The following is a 19,715-nucleotide window of genomic DNA, read 5'->3' on the forward strand; positions in this document are numbered from 1 at the left end:
AATTGCTTTATACTGTAGATACTCTTCATCCTTTTGTGTAGCTCTCTTGTTCCTGGGTCAGAGTTTCTAGGTAAGTGTATCCTGAGCTGATGTCTGATTGCTTTGATACAACACTGTCTAGTTTTGGTTCTGAAACTTTTTAAAAAGATTATTTTGAAACTCAGTTTTTGCAAATGCAATCTGTGATATGGATATACTTCACAAGAGAAAAATGAACCTTGCAGCACATCTAGGGACCACTTTCATTTTTCAGATTGGCATGGGAGATGCCTGGAGTTATAGAATCATAGAATGTTAAGAGGTTGGAATGGACCTTAAAGATCATCTGGTCCCAACTCCTCCTGTGGTGGGCAGGGACACTTTCCAATAGCTCGGGTTGCTCAGGGCTTTATCCAGCCTGGCTTCAAACACTGCCAGGGTTCCTCCCTGGGCAACTTGTTCCAGTGTCTCAGCACCCTCACAGTAAAGAATTTCTTATTAACATCTAACCTAAATTTCCCTCTTCCAATTGTCCTATCATTACAGTTCGTAATGAAGAGTCCTTCTCCAGGTTCCCTGTAGGCCCCTTTAGATACTGGAAGGTTGCTACGAGGTCTCCATGCAACCTTCTCTTCTCCAGGCCAAACAGCCCCAACTTTCTCAGCCTATCTTTGTAGGGAAGGTGCTCCAGTCCTCTGTCAGCTTTGTGGCCCTCCTCTGGACTTGCCCCAACAGTTCCATTTCCTTCTCATATCGGGGACACCAGAGCTGGATGCAGTACTCCAGGTGGGATCTCACGAGAGCAGAGTAGAGAGAGAGAATCGCCTTTTTTGACCTGCTGGCCACAGTGCTTTTGATGCAACCCAGGAGTTCCATCCACATTTCCATTGTGAAGGCAGCGAAGTGTGATGCCAGTTGTGGGAGGGTGGTTTTTCTATGGTCAGTCCTCATCTACTGATTAGTGTCAGTGATGTTATTAGTAGCTATGAACAGTGCATGAGAAGGTGTAATCATCTTTGCTCTTGACAGTTAACCCAATAGGAGGATCCTGGAAAGACATTTTGTGTATGTGTATTTATGATTTGTACTTGTTTTTCTCTTAGTTTGATTTCTAAGTAAAAATCTCTTAAGACTCGACTAAGAGGAACTGAGAAAGGGGGTGAGGTGTGCTCATTCTAGCTACACCATGCATGCCTGTCTAAAGTGGAAGGTCTCTGCACCTGAATGATTTCTTTGTGCACAAAGAAAATGTTTGTGTCAGTTCCATTTTCACGCATCCCGAATCCACTTGATTAGTGATTGGTTCAAGGCCATTCAGTTCCTACCTTTATTTCCTTACAAAGCTGGAAATTGTGTCTTTCAGTGCTTTGGTCTGTTTTTGTTTTGTCCTCAAAAAAATAATGTCTGCTATGATGTTACAATAACTTAAGCTTCTAGGTTATTAGCTTTTACTAAGAACCTGAAGTATGGATTTGATACCTAATCACATCAGTATTTTGTTAGTGGACTCTTTATACTTGGTGACTCTTGTTTCTCATTGAAAGAGACTTAGGCCTTACTAAGCACCTTTGCGTTCAAGAAAGTCATAAAGGATATGGAGAGAAATAATCTATACCACACCTGGATGCTGTTCGGTGATTTATTTGATTTTTAAATGAGAAAGTCTTCCTGGTATTGGATCCAAACACAACAAATAAGACAACTCACTGCAGGGTTCTGTTTTTTAGGGTAATATTGTCTGGGAAACTGACAGTGAGTTTAGGAATCTGCTGCATTTAGCTTTTTTATAGTACAGTTGTTTGCCCACAGAGTGACTTTATAAAATCATAGGAAGGCAAAAATTTTTGGCCCTGTGGTAATTCTTTTAGTTGATGGTGACTTCTGAGAGCAAAGCATTCTTCTAGTGTTAATGTGTAGTATGCTGGTTTGACCCTAGGTGGTAGCTAAGGGCTCCCCCCCATCCTTCCAGCAGAATGGAAGGGAGAATTGGAAGGGTAGAAGGACAGCCTGGAGGACTTGTGGGTTGAGACAAAAGATGGTTTGATAAGTGAATCAGGGCAAGGGGCAAAATGGTGTAAGATCAATTATTTGCTATCAACAGACAAATGACCATGTGGTCTCCAAGAAGCTGCTACTTTGGAAAAATTCCCCCACAGTTTTATTGCTGAGCATAATACTTCATGGTATGGATTCTCTGTTGGGTCAGTTTGGGTCAGCTGTCCTGACTCTGTCCCTGCATTAACTCTTGCTCACCCCCAGCCTACTCTGGAGCAGCAGAGTGAGAAATGGAGAAGGCCTTGACATTGTGCAAGCACTGCTCAGTGGTAGCAGAAACACTGGTTGTTTTGGACACAAATCTAAAAAGTACTGCACCATAGGGACTGCTCTGAAGAAAATTAATTCTATCCCAGCCAGACTCAGTAGAATGTGACTTTGCATAGCAGACAGGTTGAGGTTACAGGTGTTCTTGTTCAAGGCAAAGACCTGCAGTTGTTACAAAAGTGAAACTTCAGAGGAGACTTGATAGACTTGATTATTTATATTGGGTGGCAGTACCAATAATAGTCAGACAGGAAGGTTTCTTTTATAGGCAATACTTGTATTAAGGTCTGTCTTATATACCCGATTTGCTTCTCTAAAGTATGTAATACTGCATGTTCTATTTGTTTACCAGGCTGAAAATGCTAGTGAACTGAGCACAACGATAATTCGAGCCAGCCCAGCTCCTTCACAGGAACACACAAATGAAAATCTGCAAGACCACTCATGTCAAAGAAATAGAAAAGAAGCACTACGTAGTATTGACCAGAAACAAGAAGAAAATGAGTTTGCAGGTCTTCAGAGAAATTTAGATAATATACTGGTTCAAGAACTGCCCAAAGGTTTTTCAAAGACTGAAAAGCAGCTTGCATCTATTCCTTCAAACGTAACAGCAAATCACAAAGAGCTAGACCATGTTAAATCAGGTGTACCAAGTAAATTCTCTGTCTCTCAGCCACTTTCTGTCAATGCTGATGCACGAGAAGTGTGTCAGGATCAAACAAGCAAAGCACAGAGACAAGGTTTACCCATATATTCTGGGTTAAAGACTTACGTGCCATGCAGTCAAAACTCATCTGGTGGACAGTATGTTCCTATTTCAACCTTTAAGTCCCATGTCTCTACCTCTGAGAGTCAAGCAATTTCTTCATCTGTTCCCACCTTGCTTACAGGACATCTTCTTGCCACAACTCCATTTGCACAGCAGCATCTGGGAAATATACCATCTCCTGTTAATACAGTTCTGCCTCAGTTTCATGGTGGCAGCTCTGCAGGTTTTGGCCTTTCAGCGGGGCTTCCATGTTCTGGCATCCCAACAGGACATGTTGAGAATCCGCTTTTGGTAGGAATTCCTTTAGGTCCAGGTATTGGTCCTGGCTCTTTGAGTGCAACTTCATTTTATCCACACTCTACTTCATGGAATAATAATATCTTAAATATAAAATCATGTCCTGGACTGCCTCTTGGAGCTGGTAGAAATGAGTGGGAGTTGTCAAAGTCACCTGGTATTGGTAAGTGTGTTTTTTTGCAGTGTGTTTAAAATACAGCTGTGGACAAGAATGGTGATAGCAATATTGCTAATACTATAGTAAATAAAATTAAGAGGACTACTGAGTATAACTGCAGTTATTATTTATGCCAGCTTTGTTATTTAAAAAGATACCTATTAGCTATTTTCCTTGTTTAATGATGTTCTCTTAACTCAGTGTCTATTCTTGTAGCCTCCCTAATGGTCTTAAATGAAACTTCTCATAACTTAGAAGTATTTCAGTGTTCTTCAGCATTCAGTAGTTTTGTGTTTGTGTAAGTGATCTAGAACTGCCTTTCATAGGAAGAAGAGAAATCCTGGCTGCAGTTTTTACTAGGCAATACAAATCATGCTCTGGAAATTCTGTTGTATTTTACCTAGAAAGTAGATGACATTTCTGTTTTCAGCCTAATTTGGCATTAGCAGTGGCTTAGGGCCAAAGCTCCAAGGAGGAGAGTGGAGGATTTAAACTGTTTGCTGGTTATGAAGGAGAAACACAAGCTCCTAAGTGTCTTCTGTCCTTTCTGCTATTGCTCTGTATCGTGACTTAGCTCTAAACCTAACCATTGCAAATGAGTATTTCATTTGAAAAACTTCCTTTAACCTGTGATCTCATTAGTGGTTTTTTGTTACGCTTTTTTTTCTGGCTAATTCTTTCAGTCAAAATGACAAAACAGTGGGGTTGAAGGTTAGAATTTGTGGCTGCTTATACCTTGTTTATTGACTGTTCTAAATCATTGATCTTGTTAGTGCATTGTAACATGGTGAAATTTGATCAATCTTACTTTTTACTTGTCTTTATATTAACACAGTGTCAATACTGATACTCAGATTTTCTGAGTTGGGCTAGTACTGAATAAATTGTGACCACGGATTATGTTGTGTGAGTTGTATACATACACTTTGTGCATCTGCAAGGAATGTGCTATTTCCATGAGTATTTATTTTTGTGGCAATAGAACTTCAAGTAAGATGCAAATTAGAAACGATTGAAATTTTAAGTTTCGGACTTACGGAAAACATCCTTATAAGAACTGTAGGAATCAAACATTTCCTTGCCATAATGAAGCATTTGCCAAAGGAGTTTCTAAGCTTGACATGGTGGCAGCCTGTGTGCTGATTTGCTTCTGGGTACTCAGAACTAACAGGAGAATATTTTTTTCCTAAGGACATGTAAAAGTACCAGAAGAACTGAAGTTCCCTAACGCCTGTTGTGTGGGAATCGCATCACAGACGGTTCTTAGCATTTACAATCCCACTGACCGCTGGTTGCAGGTCAGCATTGGGATACTCAGTGTTTCAGTTAATGGGGAAAAGGTAAGAGATCTCTTTTTTTTTTTTTTTTTTTTTAGTCTGAATAATGCTGTCATCTTACCAGATGTTGCATGTAGAATTAGAGCCCTCTGTACAGATTTATCATTTTTGCCCTGTTTAATGATGAATATGCACAAAGCAGTGCTACCCTCCAACAAGTAGTCTTTGAGAGGTAAATGCCACACCACGGGATTGACTTGTACAATTGTTTTGTGTGCACAGTGTGGTAGGTTTGAGTTTGCTGGGTATTCATTCCCACCTTTGTGTGGGCAAGAAAAGACAGCCCTAGGAAGGAAAGGATTCATGCTGATGACAATTACTCCTAAAACATTTTTGGTGGTTTGCTCCCATTTTTCTTAAAATCAGGAGATCTTAAGTGATGGAGAAGGAGAAATATTTGGAGCAGGGTTCAGGGTAGATCAGTTGTTCTGTGGATTGTAGGCAAGTATAGGCCATAGATTGAGCATCTTGCGCTTGAATTTTATTAAATCCTATCTACTTTGTTATCACAGTAATAGTTCCAGAGGTAAAATACCTCAAGAACATGAGAATGGGTTAGATTAAAGCTCCATCAGTATGATTTAATTTCCTTTGCTGATATATACAGTTAGTAGAGAAGAATATACCAACAGAACAAGCGTAAGGTACTTGGAGCTTCTGGCAGATTGATGCTTGGGAACTTTTTGTGATAGAGATTATTTCTGTCCTAGTTAGTTTTTGGTGGGCTGCTCTTTATCAAGTTAATACTTTGAAATTATGTAGTGTTGTCCACAGTTCAGTTGTGGATTGTATGTAGTATTGCTTTTTTCTTTTTTTAAAAAATCTGCTTCTTGCTGTTTTGATTTGTTCTGTATCACTGAGAAGTAGCTGACAATGATTCGCTTTATATGTTGGAGATAGTAAGTCTTATAAATCCTGATCACATCCCTCCTTAGCTATGTTGTTCCAGCAGATGTAGCATGTGTCTTTCCAGGAGTATAATTTCTGGGTTTGATCTCTTTTTCTTGGAATGTTTCCTCTTTAAAGAGCACCGAACTGCAGTTCTCTGTGTATATATACACGTGCATATAAGAGTTAAGGTTTCTTACATATTTTTCTAATCACTCAGTATCATGGGGCTTTTTTTATGCAGCTCTTCTAACCTGAGATTCTGTTGTATCAAGAGGTGATTTTTAAATGAAATTCCTTTACAGTTTCCATGAAAAAATGTGTACATTTTTTTGCACAGTATAATTAAACCCCATTTTTTTAGTCAACTCTGAGATATATTGAGTATGAATTACAGTTTCTCTCTCCTGCTTGAAACTTGTCTATGAATATGTTCAGAACAGAAACTTTAAGACATTTGCACTAGGATTTACAGGTGACTTCTATATACTGACCTTTCACTACTCTTCAACCATATCTCTTCTTCCCATCTTCGATGGCAGAAAGCACAAAGTAGAATTGGCTTTGTTTATTTTGCTGCTGTTCTTTCTCAAAAATCAGAGTTTTACTTAGGAATTATTTTTCAGCTATAATAAGTACTATAATCCCAGTGTTAATCTTGCACTAGATGCTGGAAAGAAACCCCAGCAACTTTCAGGCTGACTTACCTCTTTAAACTAAAAGAAAATGCCTACAGTTGAGTGTGGTGGGAGTGAGATATGGATATGAAGATGCGTTAATTAAATGGAGGAAAAACATATACAAATTGTCTGTGCTGAACAGTGGTGCCAGATAAATGGTATTTGGAAAGCAGCTGTCTTCTGGCAAAAGGCCTGTTGAAAATGACAGAGGTTTTGTTTTTCAGATGGATGTTGCGAAATACCAATGTCTGGTTTTCAAGAACAGAACCATCGTAGGATCCTATTCTACCAACGATCTGAAAATACTTTTCTTACCTCTTCACTCGGGGGTCTTTCAGTTCATTCTTAATGTTTCATCTTGGCCAGTGTCTGCAGATGCTGAGACAATAGTTCAGTCAGAAGCTTTGGCAAGTAGAGTAGTTCTGACAGCAGTGGCTGAAAATCCCAATTTAGAAGTAAGTAGCTACTTATTGTGGGGTTTTTTGTTGTTGCAATTTTATAAATAGTTAAATGACACTAGCAGATAATAGGAATGTGAGGTTGTTCCTTAGAGAAACCTGGAATTTCATAAGCTTTGAGTGTGAAGGGAATATAAAAGAATGTTGGAGAAACTTACTGCTGTCTGAAGTTCTAGTTGTGGAAAAGCACCTATCTGGAAATAAAGGATTCTGTCTGAAAACAATAAATTAAAAGGTGTTACTTTAAGACTGGATGAGATGTTAAGCATCTAATGCTTTCTATGCACATGAAATATACCAAAAGCCATTTATTTCCAACTGTAAGTATTTCTTTACTTTTTACATCAGGTAGACTGTGCTTTGGTTTCTTATCCCTTCCAACTTGTTTATAGTTGTAGAGAATATTTTCTTATTTTGGACTAATTAAAATTTTAAAGTAAGTGGATGTATAAAATGCTGTGTCTTTTGTTTTATCATGAAGAACAGCTAGGTGAGAGACTGTGTCACATGAAGAGCTAAATCTGGCTTCATGCAGTCTTAATTTTAAGAGTATGGACAGACAGAAATGGGCTTGATGATACTTTTGGAGGTGCCTGAACAAATTACATGGTAGTCTTTGACACTGTTGATAAAAGTAAAATTTGCGCTCATTAGCCGCAGTTAACAATTTTTTTTTCCATTTTAAGGTGTTCTGTTAACTTACTTTGGGCTAAGTGTATGTTTTAAAGTAATGAATGCACATGAATGGATCTAATTTTTAATGCTTCTTCCATAAATTTTAATATATTTTTATATGCAGTTTGTAGAAATCCTCCTTTCTTCATGGTATAGTTCTTTAGACTTACCTTGTATTTAAGTTCAAATTAAATCCTATGCTCTATCTCTGCATGTCTTGTTATATTATTGAGACTGGAAAAAGTACCAAATAAAAGTTGTATTTTGCTGCAGGTCATGACACTTGAATGTTTTTATGCTAGCAAAAATTAATTTCCCCTTAGTTATTTTCTCACCTTTTAACTTGCTAAAATTACTTTTTAACTATATAAAACTGACAATACTTACTTGCTAGCAATAATAATGGTTTAAACTTACTTTTATTTTAACTTAGCCAAAATAATTTGGTTGTGTGCTGGGTTTTTGGTGGATAAACATTGCACTAAGATTGGCTTAATTGATTGAGGCAGAATATGTGAGGGATTGTCTGTTGGCCGTAACCCCTTATAATATCAAAGGAAATGTTTCTTAGACTCCTCCTACCCCTGGTGGGAGATTTGTATTGTATGTGCTTTATAGCATTAAGAGGATGGAATAGGTGAATAGCATTCTTACTTTCCTGGTGCTTTTGTATGCTGGAGTGTGTTTTGGAGGTTTTTTCCCATCCTTCTAAGTTCTGCTTTGTCTTAAAACCAGGTGGAAGCAGGAAAAGGAGATTGTCTCGATTTTGGTGACTTGACTTCTGGCAGTTGGAAGGCTCTTCCTCTAAAACTCATCAACAAAACCCATGCTTTTGTGCCAATTAGGCTTATTGTTAATGCAGTAAGTACAGTAAACTTCCTGTATGGGGAAGTTAACGTCTTGCGATACTGAATTTTAATACCCAAACACCTTATGTTATCTATCATTAAGAAATAAACCCTGGACACTGGATGTAAGTCTCCCAAGAAGTCTCTGGTTAGTCAGGGCATAAATTATTTTGGCAGGGTGGTAATCTGATTCTACTGCAATTGCACCAACAAAAGTGCTTCTGGGATAGGTGTGGGTTTTCATTTTGTGTGTGTGTGTGTGTGTTAGTTTTTATAGCCTAGCCGTGGACTCCTGCCTCCGATGCTTGCTTTGATAGCACAGGGCAGCAGATAGCAAAAAATGTTGTTTTGCCTAAGCCTTCCCCCTGAGAAGCTGGAGACGTATTCCACTATTTCAATGGAACAGCTGACTGGTCAAACAAGCAGCCAAGCTTGCTTCTAGCAAGTTTAACATGTTCTCTCTTTCTGTGCAGGAGCAAGAGCAGGACCCTTTGCTCTCTCTGCTTTGTCTCCCACTAGAGAATCATAATCTGTATTACAGGCCACACTGTGCTCCTCCCTGCATCCCTGTGGCAATGTGGATTTCAGGGGTTTGGGTAGACTGGCTGCTGCTTTGTGCTGTGGGAAGAGCTGTTGTTGCCTTTATGTGGGGGAACAAGAAAGGACTGGCTTTATATTAAGGTGGATCAGGTTTTCTTGGTGACTAGTGACATTTGGTCTTGAACAGCCAAACTTGTTGAAGGCTTCAACTGTCTGGATTCAGAAGTATTTTAGACTATTTTTAGAGGATATGCTAGACTATCATATTCTAAGTGAAACTATAGGCTAATTTTTTGTCTTTTTTTATACAACATGGATCATTCAAAACTTGTCTTGCATTGCTCAGCTTCATCAGCATTGTTGTTAGTGAGAATAGGAGATTGAATCCTTGTAATACTTTTTATTTCTTTGACAGAATGCAGTAGCTTGGCGTTGCTTCACCTTTTCCAAGGAACCAGTTAATACTTCTAATGAACAATCCCTCCAGATGGATGCAGTTTCTCAGGCAGCAGCTCCATCAGTTATAAATCATGTGATACATGCAAGCTATGATGGGCAAGTGAGTAGTTTGTATTTGGCTGATTTTTGCTGTTGCTTGCTGGCTACCTATTTGAGCAGTATAGTTTTGTTTGATTTTTATGGGTAGTTTTTTGTTCGGGTTTATTTTTTTATCTCTTAATAATTTTCTCTCTCCTGTAAGACGAGTCAAACAATTTCTTTTCCAGGATCCTGAAGCTTTAACTGTTTGGGTTCTGTTCCATGCACCTAAGAAACAAAGTTCTTGTTCAGGTATAGCAATCTGATTTTTGTTTCAGCTGAAAAAAATTTGACTTACAATGTATGCATCTGTTAGAATGGCAGGAGCAGGCTGCAGACTTGAAATGAAATAGTCGTCTTTGGTTTGTGTGTCCTAATATTTTGGGTATCACATTTAGGTTTAGTAATTGTAGAGGCAGAACTTCTATGTCTTAATCCTTTGTATGTTATCAGGGACATTTATACTTCAGTAGCAAGCTGTACAAAGTGTGTACTGCAAGATGTGTGGAATTTGTGTTACTCATCACTTCAGAGAGCATTGCATTGGTTGCAAAATAGATGAGAAATACATAAATTTGAAGGAACATTTGAATTTTTCTGGCTTACTGAATAGAAAATAGTACGTACATCAGCTAGTTCAGTTGGTATGGTAAGATTTTGCTGTTGTTGTTTGCATTAGGGGCAATTTCAGTCGTATTTACGGAAAGGTAAAACTCTTACATAAGATCTTGTGAGACTCTATTTAAAAGAGGGAGAAACCACTGTTGCCAGAGTAATGGCAGAGCTTCTGTTAGTATCTCCACAACATCAATAGGTGAAGATTGAACAGTAGCTGACATGAGAGGCACATCCATAGGAATGTCCTTTGCTATTAGCAGACTTGCTTGCCTTTGTTACTTACGAAACCATTTCTAGATTCCTTGGGTCCAGCTGATGAGTTCTTGGCACGAGTGGATGTGGAAGTGGATAGCGCAGGACCTAGCACTGTGATTAAAAGTATTCCTCTCCGAGCAAGAGCTGGAACAGCAAGGATACATGCTCCTAAGGACTTACAGGTTTGTGTGCATTTACAAAGTGTGTTTCCAGAATAGTTTGCCTCTCTTCGCCTACTTCTTTTGTGATGTTTAGTTTTATTATGTATGTATATATACATACACACACACTTACTTTTTACAGACCATGCATCTGTCTACTAGTGTGGGTTCAACAGTCAAGCAGCAGCTGCCATTGAAAAATGCTGGGAACATTGGTGTACATTTGAAGGTTAAGGTAGGTTGGCTTTTCCCTCTTGAAATTGTGATTTTTCTTGCCATTGATGTTGTATTGAAAGTAGAGCTGAGCCTTGGGATTTTAGCTCAGCTCTGTGGTTTGACAGAAGGTTTACAACTTCATGTGAAGAGAATGAAAGCAAAGGGTTTAGCTTACATTATTAGTAGAAGCATATGGGTGTTCTGTTGCTCAACTTCAGTTATATTTGTTTTAACAAACATACCTCTATGATTTTATACTGAGTTTTAACAAGCATATGACAGATATGTAAAAGTAGTGAATCCTGTGCTGCACAGCAGGAGCTAATTAGCTAGTAGAGTCAAGCCTGTTTAGAGCAAAGATGAATATTAGCATTGGGAAACATCTGCACTTCGTAACAAAGCTGTATTAGTTTTCAGTGTACATCTTGCCAACCTAAATATGGCACGAGTTCTTTTCAGATACGCAATGTCTTTACTTGACTTTAATTTTCTTGAGAATCTGTAGTAAGTGTGATCCCAGATTGGAAGGTAACTAAACATATTTGAAACTAGCATTTCAAAGTCAATGGGGGGAGCAGTTGGTCCTATTTTACATTAAAAAAAATTAAATTGAGGTTTTGTGAACTCATCATTTCTTGGATTAGGGGCCATGGAAATAGAATGTATGACTAGTACCACAAATGCCACAATAACTAGATGATATTGGATACTAATTGGTTGTGGTTTTTAAGGTGCCAAGTGTATTTGGGTTGTCGGTACAACAGATGCACATGCAAGTTGTGTTACATGTTGTAGAAATGTTTGCTCCCTTAAAATAAGTAACCAACACTTCCTTTTCCCCTTGTCTGCTTTCAGACATCAGATCAGGACAGCTGCATTGCTGTTGAACCTGAGAGCCTTTTCCTTCTTCCTGGAGAAGAACAAGAAGTGACTGTCCTGTTTTCTCCAGAAAGCATAACTACTACAGAAAGGTAATAAAACTGATTCAGTGCTGCCTGTGTTAAACTGAACTATTTTTGTCCTTAAAGTAATCAACAAATGGAAAGTTTTACCTACAAGGTACACTGACTTTCATTGTTTTCAAGTGTCTTCACTCAATACAAAGTAGATTTTTGCTAGGGTTCACCTTCTCCATAGTTTATCTGCTTCTTCTGCTGTGTATAGCTTAATGAATAGGTAATATTTCTCATCAAGAAATACTTTGAGACTTGTTTAGTGCAAATAAATGGAGGAAGTCCCTGGAGCCCTTTATATGGCAATTGTCTCTAAAGTACATCAAAGCTTCTAAGTCCTTGCCTTCAGCAGCCCATTCAGTTTCTTCCCTCTTCTACAGTCTGCTAAGACAAGGGAAATGTTATTTGTATTTCACATGTGAAAAAGCCTCAAGCACAGATTGGGATCACAAGTGTTCATCAACTTTGCCTGCCATAATCAAATAGAAGTTTGGCTGTAAATTCTGTACAACACTAATGTACATGTTCCTTTTGCAGATGAAACATTCATAGTTTTACGCCTGGTGAACTTCATTCTGTGAAATGTACTAGATTGGTTGAAGTGACAGTTCTGGTGTCATGTAAGAGGTTTTAGCAGTGGCAGGGGTCTGACTTGTCTGTCCAGAGCAGCCTTTCCTTTTTTGTTACATGTTTGGGCTGTAACAGAGCAAGAATGGACATAGAATATCTTCAAAATATGTTCAGCTTCACTGTCTAGCTTAACCAGGCCTACCCAGTGCATTAAATTAATGCTAAGAGATTCTTTGCTAGTGACAGTATGATCCTATTGGATAGGCATGCAGAGGGATTAGTCTTTGCTTTCCTGTGACATTATGTGTAGCTGCTTTGCTTTATGGGCTCAAGGTACTCAAGTGTAGGATTGGAAACTTGGCAGTCTACATGCAAGTGCTGCCAAAAAACTAATAAACTAACTCAGGCAGTAACAGGAGTCCATGTTCCCTGCTAGTGCGATGCAGGGCTCTGTCAGCAAACATCATAGGAATTCACTTACAGCTAGAATGGAGGTTCTTGCGTTTTGTTCCTCTCTGTGCTACAGCAAATGTTTCAGCCTGTTATTTAAAAGCTTGATGTCTTTCCTTGAGGCACCTGGATGTCTCACACTTGTGTAAATTAAATAGTTTTGCAAGACATTCAAAAAGCATCTCTTTAATTTACACAGAGACAGCCAGACTTTGTTTCTTTCCAAAATTAGTCTGTCAAAATAATCAGAAATTAGTATGGGCAAAAAGTAATTTGCCTGGTTGTAGTCTCTGTAATGCTTACCTGAACAATTTCCAGATGAAATACCTCAGAAGAGTGTGTGAGGTACATGTGGCATGCATATTTACTGTCCTAAGGATTTAAATTTTACTGTGCCTGAAGCTGGCCTTTGTCATAAGATAAACCCAAGTATTTTTATTTTCCCCACAAGAAGGTAGTTTGAAAAGGCCTATCTATTTTTCAGTTACGTTTTGTTTTCGTCACCTAATCTTGTTCTGTTGTGGGATTTTTATTTATTTATTTATTTATTTTCCAAGTACTTTGAAAATCCTTGTGCTGCCATCTGGGCCTCAGTATGAAGTGGTAGTAAAATGTGAGGTGGAGACCGAGCAAAACAGACCTGTGTCTACAGCTGCTGAGTGCTCAGACATCCCACCCATCCTCTCCAACAAGCAGTTCATTGCCTGGGGACCTGTACCAATTGGATCATCAGTGTAAGTATGGACAGCTGTTCATATAGAATATCATGTGAAGCATTTTATATTGTGCTTATTTGAAGTAAAATTTCCTGTTCATATCAATAATCCACAGGTGATAAACTAAGCTGTTTTATGCCTCAGGTGAGGGAAGCAGTATACTACAATTATTTTTCTTGTGCAAGAAATTTTTGGAAACAAACCATGATCTTGTTTGAGCTTTGTATTTTTGAAGACTCTTTAGTTCTCATTAGACTAATACCTGAATATTGAAGTGTAGTTTGTCATGTAAGTAGAAGTGAGGAGAAAAATATTTTCTAAGTTGGTGGAAAACTTTTGTTGGTTCTTTTGACACATCTCTTGCTACAGGTAAATTTTGCTTGTTTTACTTCAGTTCATCCATTGAGACTGAAAGAATCCAGTCTGGTAATGCATTTTGACCATCTGAATAGCATAGACTGTCAAACATCCCCTAATTTATTTGAATTTGAATGCGTTCCGATGTTAAAACTTCTAGTGGTGGAGAATCCATTGTGTCTCTAATTGTGATTGTTTTATCCTTCAGTCTAGTTTTTGTCTGGACTCCTAGTTTCAAGCTTACGGGTTCAGTATTCAATGATTCAATGCTTTAGTGCAACTGTTCATAGTTGTTTGGATATACTTTGCTTCTTTTGTATGTAAAGGCTGCAGCTTTGCAGATCTCTGGACTTCTAGGCAGTATTACTTTGGGGACTAATCCACTGTTGGTGGATACTGAACTTTTTGAGGAATCTAACAGTGTTCCCTATAGTTTAAAAGTGATCCATGTTTGTAACCAAGAATTGTTTTATAGCTATATTTCTGTTTTTCTGTTTTGTTAAGGTAGTGTTCTTCTGACATAGTAGCTTGGGCTCTTTTTTGTTTGTGAATTACTGTTTATTTCCTGTATACTGCTACCATTATCTGCAGAAGGAACAGAAAATAAAAATTAAGAAGAGCCCTTTGTTTTTGGAAGCTGAATTTTTTTATAATTTTTGTTCCAAAGCAGTACAAACAGTGTTTGCCACTGAAAATCAGGGAGAGGCTTTGCTCTCGCTCTTTTTCTCTTTGTCCTTCTCTTTGATTCTAACTGCATGATCTGCTCTCTTATGTTTTTGCCAGTTTTAGAGCTTGTCACAGCCTTCTGTGAATGTTTTTTGACTTTTTAAAATGTCACAGGCACTTGCTCTTCTGGCTGGGTATGTTTCCTACCTCTGAGGAAAGATCTGAGTACCAGAAGCCTGGTCAGTGCAAGGATGTGTCAGAAAGAAAAAGATTTCCTTTTTGGTCAACCTGATTATGCCAAATGACCATAACTGTCTATGGTACTATCACATTGAAAAGTACATGAAAAGGAAAAGTTATCCTTCATTTAGTTGTTCTCAACTGTTCCAGTGAATCTGGGGGTCAGATGACTAACAAGGTTCTGGTTTTAAATAACTATGTGGCTCTGGATAATCTAATCGTAACTGTGTCCTAAAGTGGGGATTTTTAAGGGGGTTTGTATTGAAAGAGCTGCTGCTTGCTTTTCGAGTTCAGGCTGTTAAGTACAGTACTTGAACTTCAGAAAAGCTGCAGTTATGTGTATTGGGATTATGTTGCTATATGCATTCATGTGTTATGGTGCACAATATTGTAAGGTCTGTAAGTTTGGGAGTATAGAAATAACTTTCTAGCTAACATATTTTGTTGTTCCAGGAGGTGATTTTTTCCCCCCATTAAATTACTTCAAAATTGACTTTCCTATTTCCATTGTTTCCCTGAGTAAATATATGCAGTTAATTTGTATTTGCTGTAAAATATTGCTAAACATATTTTTCAGACAGAAGACATTAACTCTAAGAAATGACTCTCCGTCTGAGACACAGCATTTAAGACTGTTGATAAGAGGCCAGGATCAAGACTGCTTTCAGGTGGCTGTCATTAAAATTTCTCTTTAGTGTTTATGACACTTATCAAACTGTGTTTATAACCAAAATGTTTTTGCCCTGAAGTGTTAGCAGGCTCTATATTTGTTTTGAGACTGCCAAGATGAACGTGGTAGCAGACCTTAAGCTACACTGGCAATCTTGGGAACAGCTGAAATAAGAGTGCTGCAGCAAACTGAAGCTCAGTTTACAGCTCACTAAGCTGTTGTATCACAACAGAGTCAATACTTGAAGTGATCCCTCAGTGACCCTTCTTGCAGGACGGAGTCCACTTGGGGATAGAAACCCTGGGATTAGCCTTCGGGAATTACCGTAGCTAAAGGGTTTATTGCTGTATAGCTCACATATGCTTATATCCCCTTTTCCCTCAGGTAATCAGATCTTTTATCTGAAATATTAAACTGAGAGAGAATTAACACAGTCCTGGTATCAGGCTTACCGTACTCAGGATTGAAGACAAAAACTGTCTAAATTGAGAGGCACTAACATGCTCATTGTGAGAATGTAAAGTGTCTTGAATTTGGTCTTTTTTTATTGCATATTGAGCTTTGCAACTTTAAATATATACCATTGTCAACTGAGTTAATCCAGATTTTGAAGGAGTTAGTTCTGAATTACTAGTGTAGTAAGTTCTGCTGCTGTGTGTTTTCCCTGCTGTAGGCACTCACTTCTGATGTCTTTTTGTAGCTGCAGAATATATTTGGATCAGAAGAACGCTTAACTCGTAGCTGGGAACTCAAGATCCGTCCCAAGGAAGATACTAACATACACCTGATGTTTACACCTACTCGAGTAACTTGCTGCTTTGCAAAGTTGGAAATCAAACTGTTGGGGATTCGTCTGCAGCCAGGAATTAAGTTTACTGTAAGAGTTTCAACCTCACTTGTAATAATTTTAAATGTATAATTTTCATAAATTTTACAGTTTGAACATTAGTGTCAGTTTTGCATGCAATTTTTCTCTTTGTGAAGGAAGAATGAAATGTATTTGATATACTATATTTAAGGTAGCCTAAGATTTTAACTCTAGAATTGTCAAGAAATCTGAACTTGTCTTGTTGTATAGGTAGGTCTTAAACCAATATTAAGTACACTTGAAAAAGACTGAATAAATATAGCTTTTAAAATTTTTTCGAGGTATTCAGCTCACATTTTAAACATTGTTTTTCCTGTAACTCCTTATATTGTTTACCGTGGTTGTACAGAAGTTTTACTAAGAAACTTTGATTTGAAGTACTGGTTTTTAAGTGATGGTTTTTGGTTTTTTCTTCTCCCAGATACCATTAGGTGGATATGGAGGAGCAAGCAAGATAATTTTAGAAAATGTTAAAAAATTGTCAGATAGTTACCTGATTACACTGCATGAATTACCATCTGAAAGATCAAGTAAAACTTCCTTCCACGTGAGAAACGTAGGCTCTCGGGCTGCCTATGTTAAAGCACTGTGCTTGTCAAACCTACAGTCCAAAACAGTGATGGATCCTGGGCTAATGAAGGTATCTCCAGAGAAGTTTGTGCTAAGAGAAGGAACACATGAAGTAAGTACAATCCTTGATTCTGCACAACTTTTATTAATGTGATCAATGAAAATGTGGGTCCAGTTCCTTAGAAAAATCTCACCTCATTTTTGCTATGTCCTGTTTCACTTGTATTGCAGTAATTTGTTGACTTGTATTCCAAACATCAATACTAACAATAACACTTTTTTCCCTGAGTATGTTGTCTGTTTGTTTTATCAGGTGGTTACTGTAACATGGAATCCAATGGAAAGAAACATCCATGGCACAAACGCGTTGGTATCGACAGTGTGTTTTTTTTGTGGAGATGAAGTTTCTAGACAGCAGTATCGCAGGTAAGATGTACTTTGCTTTTGTAACAGACAGGAGTTTAATAAAAAGTTTAAAAGTAGAGATGTGTGCTGCCACAAGTATAGTTTTAACATGCTTCCAAAAATAGCAAGAACAAAATAAAAAAAGACAGTGATGATAGGAAGAGGTGTATGAATCTTGCACCTCTAAATTGTTGATGGTGGTTTGGTTTGTTCATTTGTGGCTTTGCTTACGTACTGTAGCTACAATTCCAGTTGCGGGTTTGACTCTCTTTTAACATTCTTCAATTCAAATGTGCTGGGTTTTGGGGCAATGTTTTCTATTTTGTATTGGAAAAGAGTTGTGGTCTATCTCAGTATCTCTTTCCAATACATATGTAGCTTAAAGAAACAGCTAATAAAAGTTCTAGTACTGAAATCTAGTAGTATTAAGCTTTGAACAGGGTTCATGCCTTGGTTTGTTGAATTCTGTTGACGAAGACAGTGTTTGAGTAGATGTGTATATGAGAGAAATAACATCCATATACGCTTGTAACGCACTAATAATCTTGCTATCTTAAAGACTGTGTTACTCTCCTTTTCAATTTGTATAACACACGAAAATGACTTGCTCTGCTTTCAGTGACTTGAGTAACACTTTTGACTTGTGCTGTCTATGGTGTATAGTGTAATGCAGAATGTTAAGACTAGGTAGAGCACTCAGGTGCTGCTGATCATAATTCAGTGCAAAACTGAAGAAGTGAGAACGGCAGCATTTCACTATACCTTTTAAATGTGATTGCCTGACAATGTGTGAAAGTCATTGTGTATATTGTCGTCCAAATGAAGTATTAAACATAGCTGAACTTAACTGCATGACTTTGAATAAAAAGCTCATGGAACAGCTGTGTTTGTGACCTTGATAGAAAACTGGCTTATTGTAGATTTTGGAAGATGCTTGTTCCTGAGTTTTGTATGAACTCTTGTGTGAGACAATGCTGACTATCATAGAATCCTTCTCAAAGGGAAAAAGTACTTAGGGAAAAGTTTTGATCTGCAGATTAACAGAATACCCATTTAGAAGCTTGATGTGACTACACAGGTAGTGTTGGAAACTCTTTTATTCAGACTCTGGACATTGGTATGTGAGTGAAATTATTTGTTGCTGATTTTATTAGTCAGCAGGCATAGCATTTGGCTCTCAAAAATAGAGGTCTAGCTGGTCAGTTTTGGGTGGGAGGTTCTCTGAAATCTCTCTTGACAATTTGAAAGAGATGCTTATTTCTTGAAATAACTGAGTGCTGTGAGGCAGACAAACCCTAATCTGTAATTGTTCACTAGAATGAGGACATAGTTTGGGACTTAGGCATCAGAATGTGGAACGAGTACTCTGCCTAGCCCATCAACTTGTGCCTCAAGTTCTTTACTCCAAAATTTTATATAGTCAGCAGTCTGGTAAGTAGTTTAGACCTGAGGGTTAGTTGTTCTCAGGTATTCTTTCCACCTCCATGGCTCTGACCCTGTCTGAATGCCAGGTTTAGTCTTGCAGATCTGCAGCTTCCCATTTCTCCCAGGACTATTTATATCCCCATGCCTCCCAGTCTTTTATATGCTGTTGGCAGTCATGCTCATTGGCTCCTTGTTTGTGCTGTTGGCTGGTGCCTGCTGCCACTCTGACATTGGCTAGTCAATTTTGCCTCTCAAAAGGCTTTCACTTCTAACCAAAATAGAATTCTCCAGTTTGCAGTGGTGATTGAAACATCCTTCAGGTGCCTGATATACTTATCAGAAAAGTAGATGGGTGTGACTGGCAGCAGAGAATAAGTATCATACAAATACAAACATATGGCAACCATTATTTCAGTGTTTTCTTTCACTCTACAGCAATACAGCAGGTATTTCTTTAACCATTTTAAGATTATGAAAAGATTTCAGTTTTCCACAAATGCTCACAGATTTGAGCTTGGTGTAGTTGAGAAATGATAAAATGAAAATTGTGCTGGATTCTTACCAGTCTTATCAACCTTTTCAAATTGTTGTTTCTAGTGCTTTGTGTAATTTAATGACTCATGTTTATCTCTTTAACAGAGCTGTGATGCTTCAACCTGAGGTAGAAAAACATATAATCCCAGAAAACAGCTTATTGAAAAATGTTGTATTTGATGAAGAATTTCAAGGGGAGCAGCATGTGACAGAAAGTAAGCCTATGACTTCTTAAAGGAAAAATCTAATACTTATATTCTGGTGCAAAATGTGCTTTTGACTTGAATCCTAGTTTCTTCTTTGCTATTTTTTTTGATAAATGTAGAAATAAAATTCTCAATCCGGACAGATGTATTGGGCAAGAATCATAGAATCAACCGAGTTAGAAGAGACCTCAAAGATTGAGTCCAACCCTACTGTGGTTACTAGACCATGGCACTAAGTGCCTCATCCAGTCTCATCTTGAAAACTTCCAGGGATGGTGAATCCACCACCTCCCTGGGCAGCACATTCCAATGTCTAATTACTCTCTCCATAAAAATATATCTTCCTAA

At 38.0% G+C, this 19,715-nt stretch overlaps 1 protein-coding gene across 1 annotated transcript in view; it reads left to right on the plus strand.

The window, feature by feature from the left end:
• CEP192 (centrosomal protein 192kDa) overlaps window positions 1-19,376 on the plus strand; it is a gene marked incomplete at its 3' end in the record, with an annotated part of 40,183 nt that extends 20,807 nt beyond the window's left edge. The window contains exons 17-31 of the mRNA XM_009074782.1: window positions 2,654-3,530; window positions 4,716-4,864; window positions 6,654-6,884; window positions 8,298-8,423; window positions 9,366-9,509; window positions 9,676-9,739; window positions 10,403-10,542; window positions 10,664-10,756; window positions 11,593-11,708; window positions 13,268-13,444; window positions 15,267-15,357; window positions 16,060-16,236; window positions 16,649-16,909; window positions 17,111-17,223; window positions 19,267-19,376. Coding sequence (XP_009073030.1) covers window positions 2,654-3,530; window positions 4,716-4,864; window positions 6,654-6,884; window positions 8,298-8,423; window positions 9,366-9,509; window positions 9,676-9,739; window positions 10,403-10,542; window positions 10,664-10,756; window positions 11,593-11,708; window positions 13,268-13,444; window positions 15,267-15,357; window positions 16,060-16,236; window positions 16,649-16,909; window positions 17,111-17,223; window positions 19,267-19,376 — 2,869 coding nt within the window. The remainder of the gene's footprint in view (window positions 1-2,653; window positions 3,531-4,715; window positions 4,865-6,653; window positions 6,885-8,297; window positions 8,424-9,365; window positions 9,510-9,675; window positions 9,740-10,402; window positions 10,543-10,663; window positions 10,757-11,592; window positions 11,709-13,267; window positions 13,445-15,266; window positions 15,358-16,059; window positions 16,237-16,648; window positions 16,910-17,110; window positions 17,224-19,266) is intronic.
• Window positions 19,377-19,715: the final 339 nt, after the last annotated feature.

The sequence above is a fragment of the Acanthisitta chloris genome, unplaced genomic scaffold, assembly GCF_000695815.1.
Source record: "Acanthisitta chloris isolate BGI_N310 unplaced genomic scaffold, ASM69581v1 scaffold8025, whole genome shotgun sequence".
Lineage (NCBI taxonomy): Eukaryota > Metazoa > Chordata > Aves > Passeriformes > Acanthisittidae > Acanthisitta > Acanthisitta chloris.